Source organism: Lasiodiplodia theobromae (genome assembly GCF_012971845.1).
Source record: "Lasiodiplodia theobromae strain AM2As chromosome Unknown scaffold_1, whole genome shotgun sequence".
In the NCBI taxonomy this organism is placed as follows: Eukaryota; Fungi; Ascomycota; class Dothideomycetes; order Botryosphaeriales; family Botryosphaeriaceae; genus Lasiodiplodia; species Lasiodiplodia theobromae.
In genome coordinates, this window is record NW_023336399.1 from 1,239,766 (window position 1) to 1,255,605 (window position 15,840).

A 15,840-nucleotide genomic window follows, 5' to 3' on the forward strand; every position below is an offset into this window, starting at 1 on the left:
AGCATATCCAGACCAAGCGACGAATTTCTCATGAGAAGTCAATCGGGTATCTTTATTCTGATAGAACTTTCGTAATTAAGAAGCACAACCCGTGTGGGCGACGTCATCTCTTTGTCTTCTTTCGAAATCAAGACAAACGCCATATGCCTGCTTGCTCCCTTTGCTGCCAACCCAAGGAAATCAAGGAAAGGAAAAAGGGAAGAAATGGAATCTCTGGAACATGAAATACCCAAGGACATGCACGCTATTACTATGCAAACATTATGCCAAAACGAAAAGGACAGTCTGGCAAACAGCAAATCGAACCAAGAAACAATGAAAGGGAAGCACAAACAATAAGAAATAGTGACCAATGAAACCCTGTCCCTGCCAAGAGAATTCGACCAGAAAGGAAAATCAAGTCTAAACCGGTGCCGACTGGTAGAAAATGATGTTGTGATGGTCTTCCTGTGATCGGGATCGCCCTGTCGTTGGCAGACCTAATCGTAAAAGCCGCGTGGATCTCCCCGGAGACCAGGTCAATTTTGGCTTGGGGTGAGTCGACACTCAACAACACCTGCCACCTTTCTTCTCCGTCCTCTCAATCTCAGCACTCCATTCCTCGCCGCCGGGGGTCTGTATTGGGCCGCCGATCCCCGGTGAAGGAGTGGGAAAGCCAAGCCAACTCCGGCGCTTATCTCCCATGCCAACTCGAAAGCTGCCGCTCGCGCTCCCTGATGAGTAGTCGAAGTAACCACCTTGACCGGGCCCGCCGCTCACCGCAGGTGTCACGCCGCCTGAGCTGAGAAAGTCCTGCTCCATGCTCTTATTGCGCTGCTCGACCAGTTTGCGCGTGATGACTCGAAAAACCTCCTCGACACCCTCACCATCCTTGGCGCTGATCTCGTGACAGCAGTCCCATCCCACGTCCTGGCCCCAGAAGCCGCTGCTCCTATTACTCTGTGGGCTCGCCATGCCGCTGTCATCCTTAGCGCCGCCCGTTACGCCGGCGACGCCCCAGAGACTCTTCGGGACCGACGTGGTTTGCTTGTCCTGCTGCGCCTGCTGCGGAAACAAGTTCTCGGCGACGTAGGCAATGCATCGCTCGAAAGGAACCTTGCGGGCCGAAGGGTCTTCGGCTACCCTATCGACTTTGGTGCCGACGACGTGAAGGATGATATCGTCGCCCAGATTGTTCTTCAACTCGATGAGCCAGCGGCCCATTTCCTCAAAGGACTTCGGATCGGTGATGTCGTAGCAGAGGACTGCTGCATTAGCGCCTGCATGGATATGCCGTCAGCATTCCACTCGTCTGCACTTCTCCACTCTTCTGGCCGAAGACGGCAAGCTTTGCAACATTGCCTCCGACGCGAACGTAAAGCGCATGCCGAGTGTCGCGCGCGTCTCTTGGTAGATGTTCCGTGGGAAAGGTATGCAGGGACCATGACTTACCGCGGTAGTACAGCTTGGAAATGCTACGATATCTCTCCTGGCCAGCAGTGTCCCATATTTGGAGGCGAACCACGGTGGATGTGTCGATGTCGACGACCTTCTTGGTCAAGAACGAGGCGCCAACGGTGGAGGTGGTGTTTGCGAAGGCGTTCTTGACGTATCGATGCACCAGGCTGGTTTTGCCGACGCCCTTGCTAGGGTCAGCGATGCACGGAAGAGCTGGTGTTTGGGGAAAACGGTGGGTACCTGCGAGCCGAGCACTACGACCTTTGCCTCGACGTCTGAGCCGGCCATGTCGATGGTTTACAGGAGAAGCGAGGCGGGTGCGTAGGGAGATTGGCAGACGCTGATGATCGGAGGCCCGTGTGCTAAGGTTCAAGGATTGTGCTGAACGACAGCTGCGGGTTGCGGTACAGCTGCGACGTGCGAAACGCGCGGCGGTTAAGATCGGCGCTGAGCGACTGCCGGCGTGGTTGGAGAGGCTTGCCACGACGCAGCCATGAGAGAGGGGAGCGAGGGCGAGGGCGGTACTGGTCGCGCAGCGAGAGATACGGCGGTCGGATTGGACGTCGGCGCGTGGTGGTGAGCAGCGATGACGAGAGGCGATCGGCCTGGATTGGCAGCGTGACAATCATGGCCCAAGTGGATCGTGGTCCTCGTGCACTGCGCCGCTCGGAGCCTTGGCCGGTGGCTGCTGTGCCCGGCCCGCGTGCCGTGTTGCCTGAGGCACCACACCGACCAGACCGGCAGTTGCGCGGCGCGCGGTGACGAAAGAAACCGCCGGCGCCGTCCCATACCTTGCCGCACCACGCTTATGCCTGTCTGCCGTTTTGGTGCAAATCCCACTTTACGGCTGTCTCGATGAACTGCGGGGCACCGATGTCTCAAATATTCTGCAATCTGCTGTGGACCCGAGGCTGGCGAGCTGCATTACTCGATCCAGCGAGTGGCACCAGCAAAGGACCGGCGCTTCCATCCGTGCTTAGCAAGCGCCGCCCTGTCATTGGCGCGCCCACGCCTCAAAGCTTACCCCACACTCGCTCGGTATTCCTTTGAACCGACGCCCCAGGGCTTGAGCCCCTACGATAGCCGCTTCGGAAATCCCAGGGAGCGCCGGGCTAATCTAGACCAAAACTGCAATATCTTCCTACGCAGCGAGCACTACAAATCCCCTCGCCGCGCCGCTCCATTCTCCCTCTGCCGTCGCCCAGCCCCTCCCGCCGCCATGAACCGCAACAGCAACAACAGCCAGCCGGTGAAAATAACCGGCGAAGAAGTCGCCAAGCACAACTCCGCCGAGAGCTGTTGGGTCATCGTCCACGGCCGCGCATACGATGTCACCGAATTCCTGCCCGAGCACCCTGGTGGCATGAAGATCATCCTCAAGTATGCCGGCAAGGATGCCACCGAGGAGTACGAGCCAATCCACCCGCCCGACACTCTCGACAAGTACCTCGACCACTCGAAACATCTGGGCGAGGTGGATATGAACACGGTGCAGCAGGAGGAGAAGGCCGAGGACCCGGATGAGAAGGCGCGGCAGGAGAGGATCGCGAGGAAGCCCATCCTGGAGCAATGCTACAACTTGATGGATTTCGAAGCAGTGGCGCGAAACGTCATGAAGAAGACCGCATGGGCGTACTACTCGAGCGGTGCCGACGATGAAATCGTAAGCATTCCTGTGGCGTGATTCCACTTCGTCTGGTTTCACTGTATAGGCGCCACACCGTAAATGAACGACTGGCTTACACCAACTACAGACATTACGAGAAAACCACTCGGCCTTCCACAAAATCTGGTTCCGTCCCCGAATCCTCGTCGACGTGGAGAAGGTCGACTGCTCGACAACAATGCTTGGCACCAAGGTCGACATGCCCTTCTACGTCACTGCGACTGCTCTCGGCAAGCTGGGCCACCCTGAGGGTGAGGTGGTCCTCACACGCAGCGCGAAAAAGCACAACGTCATTCAGATGATCCCCACGCTGGCCTCTTGCTCTTTTGACGAGATTGTCGACGCAAAGGAGGGTGATCAGGTGCAATGGCTGCAGCTCTACGTAAGTCCAATGGGATCCTGTAATTCAAGACACTCAATTAACATTTTCCGCAGGTCAACAAGAACCGTGAAATCACCAAGGGTATCGTAGAACATGCCGAGAGACGTGGTTGCAAAGGCCTCTTCATTACCGTCGATGCCCCTCAGCTTGGCCGCCGCGAGAAGGACATGCGCAGCAAATTCGACGACGTCGGCTCCAGTGTCCAAAGCAGCTCGGGCGACAGTGTGGACCGCTCTCAGGGGGCTGCGCGTGCCATCTCATCCTTCATAGACCCTGCCCTCAGCTGGAAGGATATCCCCTGGTTCCAGTCCATCACCAAGATGCCCATCATTCTCAAGGGCGTGCAGTGTGTCGAGGACGTGCTCAAGGCCGTCGAGGCTGGTGTCCAGGGTGTCGTTCTGTCCAACCACGGTGGTCGCCAGCTCGACTTCGCCCGCTCCGGTGTCGAAGTTCTCGCGGAGGTCATGCCGATCCTGCGGCAAAGGGGCTGGGAAAACAAGATCGAGGTCTACATTGACGGCGGTGTTCGTCGTGCAACCGACATTCTTAAGGCACTCTGTCTGGGTGCCAAGGGTGTTGGTATCGGCCGTCCATTCCTGTACGCCATGTCTGCTTACGGACAGCCTGGTGTTGACCGCGCTATGCAGTTGCTCAAGGACGAGATGGAGATGAATATGCGTCTCATCGGCTGCTCCAGCATCGATCAACTCAACCCGAGCTTGATCGACACTCGAAGCCTCAGCATGCACAGTGCATCCGTTCCGTCGGATACCTTGGGCTTGAACGTGTACGACCCGTTGGTTGGGCCCAAGGAGAGCGTTGTCAAAGAGAAAGCGAAGTTGTAAGGCTTGTATAGATATTCAAGATGGATATTACGTCGACATGATCGTACGTTTGAGCAACGTTTTGGATAATTTTTTTGGGGTTGGTGTATATACGGTAATATAGAAAGAGGCACGCTGGGTGTTGGACGCCCGGGTTTAGAAGTGACTTTCAAGCTACTACAGGGGGGGTATTGCAGCCGATGGCTAGCATGAAGAATAGGAAGGTCACAGGCGTAGCTATGCCTCAGCTCTTTCTCGGAAAAATCACAAATGTGGGTAACTGACGCTATCGTCCGGATGTGTATGTAGAGTTTTTAATTCCACATTCTTGTCCAGACAAAGCTTCAACTACCCATGAAATGACCAAAAACACATCCACGCTTGCCATAGGCTGTGAGAGGGGATTGCAGATCAGACTTTACATGTCATTTGGGATTCTCTGCCCTGCGTATGTTGTCTCCGCTTGCAGTGCAGTATGGTGTAGATCAAATAGGAATTACGGATACGAAAGCCCCTCATTTCGCTCTTTGACAAGGGAAACCATGACTCTCCTTATACAGTCAATCCTCGTAAAGAGGAACAGAGTGAAATACGAAAACAGCGATGTGACTTTGGTTAATGAAATCGAAACCGGCGTAGGGGCAACTAATACATCCAACATGAAAATAAAGACAAATTGTGGAGATCATCTCGTGTCCTCCGACAGTGCCGTTGAAATGGCCGTAACAAGCTGGATTGCAGCAATGCTACGGGCTACCCATCTCTACACTCACATCTGTTGCGAAATCAAAGAACTTTGACAGTTCTTCATCCTCGTTATACTTACCTGTCTCGAAACTCTGTGGATCCGTGGAGCCCTGGGGCGACAATTGAACCTGATCTTCTTCGGAAATTGGAAGGAATGGTGCGCCAAGGCAGTCCTCGGATTCATTACCATATCGGATTAAAGGGCCACCAAAGAAATCCGTGGATGTAAAACAAGATGGTGGTTCCTTTGGGGTCATCCTTGAGGTGGAATCAGGCCAAATCCTGGCAATATCCTCATTGGCTAGAACTCCAGGAGCGCGGTCGCGCGAAATCCATCGAAGATCCTCAGTGGTCCATATCCAGGGAGCGATATCGTGCGAAATCAACGGAAAGGTTTCACTTTCCGATCGTCGGATCTGCAGCTTCTTCTGTCTAAACTCACGAACATCTCGAGTATGGTTGGTTCTCGTAGCTGTCTCGTGGTCAGACACCTTTACGATAAACTCTCCTCCAGTAGCTGAGAGACGATAAAATGAGTCAGATATTTGGATAATCGAGCCCTGAATGTTTTGGTATTCAGGAGGGACATTCTCACAGGCTACCCGAGCCGTGGACCCAACCTCCACTGTTCTGGATCTTGCTCTGTTTTTCCGTATATTCCACTCTCTAAGCTTGTTGTGATACTGTCGTTTTCTGCAGATATGTCAGCGTATCTGTGGACGATGTCTCTGGAAGTGTAGCGTGATACTGACGATGCGCGAAACCCCAAAGCAGACATCACCGTCATCATCTGCTCAATGGTCATTCGTTCATACAAGCCGATGATGATGTTCTTGTATTTATGCCACGCGAGTCTTTCCTTGCCCTTGCGCATGTTTTTGAGGTCGGTGGCCACCCGAGATTGAGCTGAGGACAGTACGCGACCCAGTTCCGCATGGGCGCCGGAAACCGATGTGTGAGTGGTAATATGGTTGTAACCAGAGACAGACAAGTGCCACAGAAGTAGAGCTCATGGTGTTCTTAAGTGTGTGGAAGCCTAAGAAATGCAATCCAGCCTGATGAAACGCGCAAAATGCATGTCAGCAAAAGCAGCCTCAGCCCTGAAAGTGCAGTTCAGCCTTGTCACCCTGGACAGTCCGATAACCAACCAAATGCCAGTAATTCAGCCATTCGTGTTGTAATGAGAAAAGCTATACACCATCGATAATTGATCTTACATCTTGTTCTACGGCATCTAGCAATCTCAACCTTCTCCCCACATCAGAGTGGCCCTCCCGCTGCCAAGGCATGCCTGTCACCAGCGTGCGTTGATTGGTATAGGCGGGAAAGCACGCAAAGAACAGACGAAAAAGCTAGTGATCAATCACACATCACCTGGTTTTCCATTAACACGCATAATCTGCAGCCAGAACCGACATTTCAAACACCCACTCGAGGCAACCGTACGTGCAAGCTCGTCCACTCAGTGCATAAAACGGACCACCAACCAGAACACCATACGATGCAAGAAAGCAACCACCCAAAACCCCTCAACTCTCGTGCTAAACACCTCAAAACGCCCTATTTCGTCCCAAGAAAAAAAAAGAAAATCCCGAAAAGAACGTGCAAGATCATCAAAGAAAATCCAAAAGGAACGTGCAAGGTCATCAAAGGAAATCCTAAGGGAAGGGATGTGAAGATCATCAAAAGAAATCCCCAGGGAATGGTGTAAAGGTCATCAAAAGAAGTCTCCAATCTCAATCAACCTGACCCTCGCTCTCGACCTGTGCCACCTGCCAGAGACGGAGCTCCCGGCGCACAAGTCCTTCGCCTTGAAGCCCACACCCCCGCCCAGACCTCTCACGGGCGCGCCCAGCATCAAATCGCCCACGCCAATGACTGCGTCCAAGCTGTCGTCGACATCAGGCTCGAGCACGTAGTCAATGGTGCTGCCGATGGTACCAACGTAGTCGAACGAAAAGCGGTCCGTCACGACGTTGTCCTCGTTCTCGACGACGATTTGGATTCCGTTGCTGTTGGCGCTGTGCGTCGACGAGGAATAGGTTGACGACGAGCAGGACCGCCAGGACCCGGAGAAGCCGCGCATCCGGTCGGTTCGTGGCGAGTAGCACTCGACGCGCGCATCGATCCGCGCCTGTGACCTGCGTCGTGCCTTGGCCAAGTTTCGAGTGTACTCAATCGGCGAAGACGAGGACGCGGACGAGGGTGGCCTGCCGCCGACCGGGCCGCCGTCGTGCGGACTCATCGAGTCGCGCATGTCGTTGTTCCTGTCGCTCCTCTTGCCGCTGTTCTTGACGTAGAAGTAATACTCGTCGTCCGGCAAGGTTACGCAGCCGCGCGGACGACACAGGTCCTGCAGCACGCCGTCGTAGTCGCAAGGCGCGCGTAGGCGCTCGAGCAACGGGAAAGCGCCACCCGCGACGCTGATGGCCAGCTCGTCCGTGGCCGGCGCCGGCATTAGGATGTCCCAGTGCAGATTCCGTAACGAGTTTGACGCGAACACGGGCCGGAACAGCGGCACGTTGCTGTTGACACCCGGGGATCCATCCTGCACAATGGCGAAGCTTTCCAGGCGCGTGCACGACCTGAGAAAGGCGATTACGATGAGTAGGTCAACGATCTCCTGGTGCACGAGTGCGAGCGACGTCAGGCCCGCCGCCACGGGCGACTGGGCGAATCGGAGGAGCCCCTTGTCGGTGACACCGTCGAGGGCCTCGAGGCGGAGCGAGGTCAGGGTCGGGGGCAGGGCGGCAAGGGTGCGGTCGTTGAAGTCAGAGGCGGAGAAGTTGGAGATGTGGAGGCGACGGAGGCGCGGCAGCTTGCGGAAGGTAGCGACGAAGGCGCGGAAGTCCATGGCCCCTGAGTCCTGGCCGTGGAGAAAGAGGGTTTCTAAGTTGGTGGCGATGTCTTGGTGGTGCAGGAACAGCTCCGTCGGGCCCGGGTAGAGCTCGAAGGCTTGCTGCTGCGTCAGATGGCCTGCGCCGTGGTTAATTGGCTTCCCTATTATCCACGCCCGCTCTTTAAGGTTTGGTCTCGTTGACAAGGCGTGGTTGAGGCGGTCGAATTCGTGGTTGTAGATTCTGTAGAAGCCGGCGAGCTTCTCTAGGTTCGGGCAGGCCATGACTATTGATGCCAAATCATTGATGATTGCTTGCCCTTCGTTGTAGTTCGCCCGCAGCATGACCTGCTGCATTTCGGCTGCCTTGATCTCGACTACCAGCTTCGCCACAGCGCTCCTCTCTCGAAGTGTTTTCCGAAGCAGTTTCAAGCGGCTAGGGGCCTTCGATTTGGACTGCCGGGGGTCCGAGACGTCGGCTGGCGGCAGCCACAGTTTGGAATAGCTTGACGAGAACAGTCAGCACCAATTGGACACAGTAGCAGCTGGATGTGCTTACAGCTTGTTCCGTGCGGCCTTGTCCCAGGCCCGACTCGTCAGCGCAAGGTTGTACAGGTCCCGCAAGTAGCAGGTGGTGCAGCTCTGGGCGTCGTTGCCGAAGTGAAGCACTTCCAACTGTTGCAGAATACATGCGTACACCTCGCGCGGCAGGATCTGGAAGATGCGCGGCTGCATGACGCTCTTGGTCTTCGAATGGAAACGAAGGCCGCCAGAGGGGATGGAGAACATTGAGAGCGGGCGCTCGGGCATTTCCCATGGCGCTTTCTCAAAGGCGGGAGCGCTCTCGAACTGCGTGCGGACTGTCATGCCAGCCGGCAGCTTGCTGACGGTAGTGCGCTGCGAGATTATGGAATTGGCGGTGCGGTAAATCGACGTCGTCGCGCTGCTGAGGGCCGGGGGGAGGGAGGAGCGCTTTCTCGCGCGGTCTGCGGCATCCTTACTGCTAAACCGCGGGATGTTCACCGAGGGCGCGGCGTCGTCAGTGTCGTAGGCGTGGGACTCGTCCTCCTCGTCGATCACACAGGGCCGGGCTGTGTCATATATGCTGCCGGCGCGACATGTTAGCAAAGCACAGGCGAAGAATGGTGGCTCGACGCACTCGTAGGGATGGCCGTAGGGCGTCTTCTGCACGGACAGAGTGTCCTGGGGGGAGTGGGAGGGTCTCGTCATGGTCTCTTGGGGGACGGCAGGCAGCATTCAGCCAGCAGAAACTGGGGAGATGCGAGGAGAATATGGGCCTCGCGAGAAGGGCTGGCTTGGCTCGTGTGGTGGCACTGGCAGGCAGAACCATGCCGTACCTCGCGCCGCGGGCCAGGGATAGCAGGGCTGCGCCGGCGGCGATAGCGCCATCTGCAAGGGAGCACTACCGATTCGGCAGCCAATGATGGGCTGATCGGAATTTTTGGGCGGGCTTCGCAGCCGCGTGGGAGCGACCCAGCATGAGGGAACCTGAGATTGGGTTGCAGATCCGGGTTCATCACGCGTGGCCAGGCTCGCCCGGAGATCCGCGACCTCTCAGCGATCGCTCAATTCTTCCCCAGCTGCCGATCCGGTTGGCGTGCTCCTGCTGTCCGCGGCTCGACTCGAAATCAACTCCGGTGAGATGGCACGCCACCGGCGCAGTCCTCTAGCCCGTTCCTGCCGTCCTTTGGCCTCGGACCCCCACCCACCATCACGAAGAAAGGAGACGGCGCACTGAGAAACGTCGGCCGCCTGGGGCACGGTTCCCCTGCCTAGTCAGCCTCTGCACGTGGCGCCGTCAGTTATTGTACCACCGAGGGCTGCCCTGTCGCAATCTTATTTTCGCCAGTGACGTTGTATCATCAGCAAACTCCTGTCGCTTGTTGCATCAGCTCTTCGAAACCCAAGGCGAGCGTGCACTCTCGGATGCCCGAGTCGCCCTGCCGTTCCGAATTTAGCAGTCCAGAGTGCTGAGTTTCACCATGAACTCTATGCCCAGGCCTTGGTCCCCGAGCGTTGACGAACCACGTCATCTGCTGACTCTTCGAACAACGGCGGTTTTCCTCAGCGTGCCCACGGACCGTATTCGAAGAGACGTTGTCATGAAGAAATGCATTGCTGGTCTCGCGAGAAACCGCTTTTGTGTCCAACCAACCGAAATACAGCCCATCTTTTTCAAATCCCCCAGCGCCGACCCCCCTTGCGGGCCCCCTCGTCTCAGTTGGATGACGACGGCCCAGATGGCACGAAACACCGTCGCCGAATGCTCATCAAAGAACTCCCGGTTTGCCGTGCATCTATTGAGTCTAATCACAAAGGCCGTTATTTTTGCCTGGTTGCCAGCTTGTCGAAGCTGCTCCAGCCATCGACGCCTGTTCACTCAGGCGGAGCGGAGTCGACCGTCACACGCAGAGTTTGCAACGGTTCAATTAGCACCTGGCACACGATTAGCGTCATCTCCGAAAAAAAGTTCCTTCGTATCGTCATCGGGCTCACATCTTGTAGCTACCCGAGCCCTGGGCCTGCCTGTGCATGTCTTCGGACTCGAGCCTGTATTCAATGTCGATGTCCAGGTCACGCTTGTTCTTCTCGTTCGGCTTGTTGCTCAGAGTTCCAACGATCTTCTCGCCCGCCTCCACGGTGAGAACGTCGTCAATGTAGAAGACCGTCTGCTTCCAGTGCGTGTACTTGGTGTGCGGGCCGGTCGAGAAGCGAATGGGCTTGTGGCACGCGCTGAACTCAATGTCGAACCAGGCGATGATGGCGTGGACAAAGTCGCTGCGGCGCACATTGAGGCTGTACGGGACCTTGAACGCCAGGTCTTCCGCCTTCACCGTGTAAAGGTCGATGTTGAAGATGGCGGCAGGGTCGGTGACAACGGCCTTCATGTCGACCGTGTCGACCAGAGGCTCCGTCATGGCAGTCTTCTTGAGCGGCGTGTAGTCGAAGCCCCACACGTTGTCCCAGACTGCGAACATCAGCACGGCACCACCAACTGCAGCACGCAACACTCACAGCCAATCTTCTCCTCCTTGTAGTCGCCGTCTTCGATGCCGGCCAAGAAAATGGTGGCCTTGTCGGGGAAGATCAAGCCGCCGGGAGCCAGGTACTTGTCGCGGGCGTAGAGGACCGTGTCAAGCATGCTCTCGTACAGGAGGAAGTAACCCATCCACTCGGAGATGATGATGTCGACCTGGGGGAAAGGCAGAACAACCTCTTCCATCTTGCCCTGCAGCAGCGTGATCTTGTCCGACATGCCGTTGGCCTCGACGATTTCCTTGGCCTTGTCGATGATGGTCGACATGTCAACGCCGATGACATGCTTCGCACCGGCCTTCACGGCGAACCTGTATTTTCCAGCATATTAGGACCAGGTGGTGCCAAGGGCGGCGGGGATGTGTGGGGAGGGCTGCAAACATGCTAAGGATGGATGTACCGCATCCGACGTCCAGGACAACCTTGTCCTTGAAGAGATGGCCATTCTGGTAGATGGCGTCCCTGTACGACCGCGTGCGAACCTCGTCTTTCTGCGGAGCCTGTTAGCCGGGCGATGCGCCGCGGGGCACCAGGAAGCGGGCACTCACCAGCATCTCCTCGTGGATGCCTCGACGGACAGTTAGCTCGAGCTCGCGCGCGCAGTCTTGGGCGACTCACCATGGTGGTTGTAACTGCAAAGAGAGGCGTCAGCGCTGGGGTCCTACAAGGCTTTTGGGTCGCAAATGCGCGCGCACCTGTTGAAGTAGTGGGCCTCGGAGTGGGCCAGGTTAGCCATGCGGTCGTCGGCCATGACTGCTGAGGATTGGGGAAGAAATGCTCGGAATAGCAAGAAAGGACTTGGTGGTAAAGAAAATGCAGACCGCCGGGTAGACTTTTCTGTCGCTGGACAACTTTCGCGTCGCGCCCGACGTCCGTGCGATCGCGCTTGCGCCGGCTACTCACCCGGCGGGCGCTGACATGGCCGGCCGCCACCGCTCGACAGCGTGCCATTTCGCCGCAAAAACCCCGCCGGCTCTGCCTCTTGAGGTAATGACATATTATTGGCTATCGCACTATTGAACACAGAGACTATATAAACGACCGCTATAGATCCCTCCAGGATGAATAGTCCAACCCGTTTCGAATGAACGCTTTCCGCCCTGCCAGTCCATAGGGTATATGACCATAATAATCGTCAGTCGTGAGTCGTAGTCGTTAGTCGTAATCATGAGGGCTTCATGGAACCCTTATTGTCGGGAAAACAGCGAGAAAATCTTCGCAATCTTTGCCAAGTCAGCTTTTGATGCGACAGACTCGCTCGAACGACGCACCTTTTCGTGTCGTGAAACGCAGCTCGAACTGGCTATCTCTGCCCTTTGGCGGTGAGTAGTTGTCGCAGAAGACGTACGGATGCAACACGCTCAGAGATAGGATCCTCGGTCCTACTCGACGCATCCAGCCTTTGCGGCCGATGTATTGTGTGACAAAAGCCGTCCAGATCGGCGTTTTCTGCATCGGCCCGCGGCGTGCGGTTGCCTCGAAACGAACAGCACCGGTATTCCGATCCTTGAACACCCGGAAAGCATGAAGGTAATGGTCATCCTCGATTTCGCCCGAGAACTCCGTGTCCTCGCCCGTCTGGAAGTAGTCTTCGACTCGAAGGGGGCTCTCGATCCCGTCTTGGCGTTTTATGGCCACGGCGGTACAGAAGAACAGCACCATCCTCTCGTAACAGGTGAACCGGAGATTTGCCCAGAGATCCATGCGGCCATCATACTGGTTCCCTCTTGACAGCTGCAGACAAGTGCCGACTCGTCGGATGTTCAGCAGAGTGAGCGGTATGCAGTGACGATACCGTCGGCCTAGTGGGTCCTTTGTAAGGAAAAGAAGCCTGGCGCGGTGATCGGCCGGCCTCCAGTAAAGCCTGACCCAAGCATCGGCTGCGTCAAACGGCCTTGTCAAATCAGCAGAGGGGAAGCGACAACATGGCAGCATACTTACTGCTCCACAACCTTTTGGAACCCTTCTGCAAAAAGCCTGTTCACGGCTTCAGGATAATCCCTACCGAGACATCTTGTTCTAGAGCATGTTCAGCACAACTGATGGGTGAGGCTTTATCGACAAGTTCTTACGGTTGGCCTAGGTGCCCAAGGAATTGCGTCACGGGATGCATTCCGTCGAATATCTTCTGAGCCCAATGAATAGGGCTATACGAGCTGGTGGACTCCAGACTCGGCGACGTCGGGAAAGACGCGAATGTGTCAAACGATGAATTGGAGTAAGTGGGCGACAAGGGCACTTGAGGCACTGCTGGATAGACGCCATCACTATCCCAATCGTCTGGGCTAACGGCTGGTGACTGGGCGATGTACTGTGGGTTGGTCCGCAATGGAGGTCTCACTGGTGACGGCCTGAGAGGTGCTGGTGGAGATTCTGATGGGGGCGTCAGCGGTCTGCCCCTCGGGGTTCGCAGACATCTAGCATCCTGACTCACCATGGCGTTCGGTATCGAGGAAAGCCTGGCGGGCTTTCAGACGCTTGACGACCGACGCCACGACACCCAAATCATCAATTTCCTTATCGCTTGATGGACGTTAGTACGGCTATTCATCGAACGGGAAGCGCTGGCCGTACCCTTGCAGTACATCAGAAATACCCATGGTCAGATCGTGGTATGCTACGAGGCGGCCACCGAATGATCGGCCTTCACGGTCGAACCGGCCGCACAGACGCTCGTAGGCCCGGCGGGGGTTTGCTGTAGCTTTCACGCCGAAGAGATCAGACTTCACCGTCTCCAGCGTCAATTCCAGGCTTGGGCACAGGAGATCCAGCTCAGGCGTCACCTGAGTGGCGGCGCGGCGGAAGGATCGATGGGTGACGAGCTCGTCCAGCCGCCTCAGCTCCGCGCTGATGGCGAAGAGGGCGCTGATGTGGGCTAAGAAGTCGCGCTCGCAGCCGGGGAGAGCGTCGATGAAGGCCTGCAGGCCAGACGCCACGTCCTCGGCGTCTTTGGCCAGGTCAAGCAGCGACCAGTCCATTGCGCATGGCGTGACGGGCGGGAGAGGGCGAGGGCGGGAGTCTGTGTAGCGGGGGAGGTCAAAACAACGCTTGTGCACATGAGGATCGCGAGCTGGCTCTGGCAGAAATCCGGGGCAAACCCCCCGACGGCGGCACAAGAGATGAGCAGCTGCTGAGGCTCTACCGCCGTTGATGAGCTGTCAATGGCAGGGCAGACCAATCGAACGCGACCGCATGCGCATCCTACTCGCATGCCGCTGATCCCACGAACGTGACCAGCGGCGCAGTCAAACCACCGAGGAGCCCTCTGCATGACAATGCATCTCTTGCGTCGCGGGCCATTGGGCGGGCAGGGTTGCGCAGCACGCCCCTAAGCCCGACTCCCGCGGCCGCCGCTACCGGGATCATCGCCGCTGCAGTGTTGCCTAGAGAGCTGCCGAGGCCATCATCAAGGCCGCCGCGGCGACAATGCGACGGTTGCCGCGCTGCGCGTCTCTAGTCGCGGAGTGGCGTAGACGCGCATGCTGTGTGCTGGCGAGTCCTGATAAGACGAGACGAATAGAGTGAGTTTGCGGCTGCGGCCGGGCCCACCATCGGCCGAGGAGTAGCATCGAGTACTTTGGGAGACCGTATAGCTTGAAAGACAGTGGAGCAGACGTCCGAGGACGCCTACCAGCTTTATATACGTGATGGGAGCCTACATTGTGACTGCAGGCCCGCCTTGCGCTCCGCCTCACTCCCACGAGGCCGGGCTGCGCCACCGCGGCAGGGCATTCGTGCAATCACTGTCCAAGCGTCCTCCTTCACGAGTACAATTCCGCCCCAGGAACGACCGTAAGCGCGCTATCATGTGGGTGATGGCCGTGGTGATTGGACACCTCCGTGGCCGCACGTGCGGTGTCTCGGATCACTTGCCAATCGTCTTCAGCCGCTCATCCACCAGCCTGGTGACCATCTTCTCCAGGACGGCAATGTCGCCGCTGGCCTTGTCCTCAAAGTACCCGACCACGCTCTTCTCGACGTACTTCCCGACCTGGTCCACCTCGACGTTCACCTCCTCGCCCGGCTGCTTGCTCGCCGTCACCACCTTCTCCTGCGTGTAGGCGATGAGCATGACCTCCCACCAGCCGTCCGGCCCGTCCTGCACCTTTGTCACCGTCAAGCTTGCGCCGTCGATTGTGATGAAGCCCTTCTCCACAATGTACCTCAGGATCGACTTGTCGCGCGGCTGGAAGCGGAACGTCTTAGCGTTGCCGTCAGGAGTGACTGACACGATGGTCGCGACGGTATCGACATGGCCTTGGACAAAGTGGCCGCCCATGCGGGTCGAGGCAGACACGGCACGCTCCAGGTTGACGTTGGAGCCCTGCTTGAGAGCGCCCAGGTTCGTTCGGCGGAGCGTCTCAGGAGCGACGCCGACCTTGAAGGAGGACTTGTCGAAGTGGGTGACGGTCAGGCAGGTGCCTGCGAAGCGTCAACACGGCGTCTCGGAGAGATAGATGAGCGGTAGGCTAACCATTGACCGCGATGCTGTCGCCCAAGTGGCAGTCGCCCAGAATCTCCTCAGCGCCAGAAATGGTCAAGGAGGTGCCACCCCCGCCGCTGGCGGTGTCATCTTGCTTCTCCAGCGAGGAGACGGCTGACCGGGTTAGCGCGGCTCTTGTGACGATGCATGCTGAGCTCTGCTGTGTTGCTTACTGCCGATAATCTCAACGATGCCGGTGAACATGGTGTAAGGTGGCTTGGGGGACAAGAGGGAAGCTTAGGCCGAGGCTGCTGCGTCACCCCGCGATCGTCGTCGGCGTCACTTGCCCCGGCTGTCGGCCTCTCGCGGGGCGCCGTCTGAACCACCTCTTAAAAGCCCCGGCGCCTGGAAGACGTGCAGTGGCCTGCAGAGCCGGAAACATGTCGAACATTATCTCTCGTGCATCGC

General features: G+C 57.1%; 5 protein-coding genes across 5 annotated transcripts; 1 reads left to right on the forward strand and 4 right to left on the reverse strand.

Annotated features, from left to right (window-relative positions):
- Positions 1 to 546: 546 nt before the first annotated feature.
- On the reverse strand, positions 547 to 1,725 carry LTHEOB_360 (Ras-like GTP-binding protein; the record flags this gene model as incomplete). Its single annotated transcript, XM_035512541.1, has 3 exons — positions 547 to 1,259; positions 1,432 to 1,621; positions 1,678 to 1,725. 3 exons carry the CDS (start codon positions 1,723 to 1,725, stop codon positions 547 to 549), a joined length of 951 nt encoding a protein of 316 aa, XP_035372362.1.
- Positions 1,726 to 2,656: 931 nt separating this feature from the next.
- Positions 2,657 to 4,330, forward strand: LTHEOB_361 (Cytochrome b2; the record flags this gene model as incomplete). The annotated part of the gene is made up of 3 exons (XM_035512552.1): positions 2,657 to 3,100; positions 3,192 to 3,485; positions 3,539 to 4,330. 3 exons carry the CDS (start codon positions 2,657 to 2,659, stop codon positions 4,328 to 4,330), a joined length of 1,530 nt encoding a protein of 509 aa, XP_035372363.1.
- A 2,443-nt stretch (positions 4,331 to 6,773) lies between these two features.
- On the reverse strand, positions 6,774 to 9,122 carry LTHEOB_362 (uncharacterized protein; the record flags this gene model as incomplete). Its single annotated transcript, XM_035512563.1, has 3 exons — positions 6,774 to 8,397; positions 8,452 to 8,997; positions 9,052 to 9,122. The coding sequence occupies 3 exons, from the start codon at positions 9,120 to 9,122 to the stop codon at positions 6,774 to 6,776; spliced, it is 2,241 nt and encodes a 746-aa protein (XP_035372364.1).
- Positions 9,123 to 10,342: 1,220 nt separating this feature from the next.
- On the reverse strand, positions 10,343 to 13,927 carry LTHEOB_363 (uncharacterized protein; the record flags this gene model as incomplete). The annotated part of the gene is made up of 12 exons (XM_035512574.1): positions 10,343 to 10,349; positions 10,410 to 10,881; positions 10,929 to 11,260; positions 11,331 to 11,440; positions 11,498 to 11,517; positions 11,568 to 11,581; positions 11,645 to 11,705; positions 12,221 to 12,843; positions 12,891 to 12,968; positions 13,022 to 13,322; positions 13,384 to 13,472; positions 13,524 to 13,927. 12 exons carry the CDS (start codon positions 13,925 to 13,927, stop codon positions 10,343 to 10,345), a joined length of 2,511 nt encoding a protein of 836 aa, XP_035372365.1.
- Positions 13,928 to 14,814: 887 nt separating this feature from the next.
- Positions 14,815 to 15,636, reverse strand: LTHEOB_364 (Riboflavin synthase alpha chain; the record flags this gene model as incomplete). The annotated part of the gene is made up of 3 exons (XM_035512585.1): positions 14,815 to 15,371; positions 15,424 to 15,546; positions 15,606 to 15,636. 3 exons carry the CDS (start codon positions 15,634 to 15,636, stop codon positions 14,815 to 14,817), a joined length of 711 nt encoding a protein of 236 aa, XP_035372366.1.
- Positions 15,637 to 15,840: the final 204 nt, after the last annotated feature.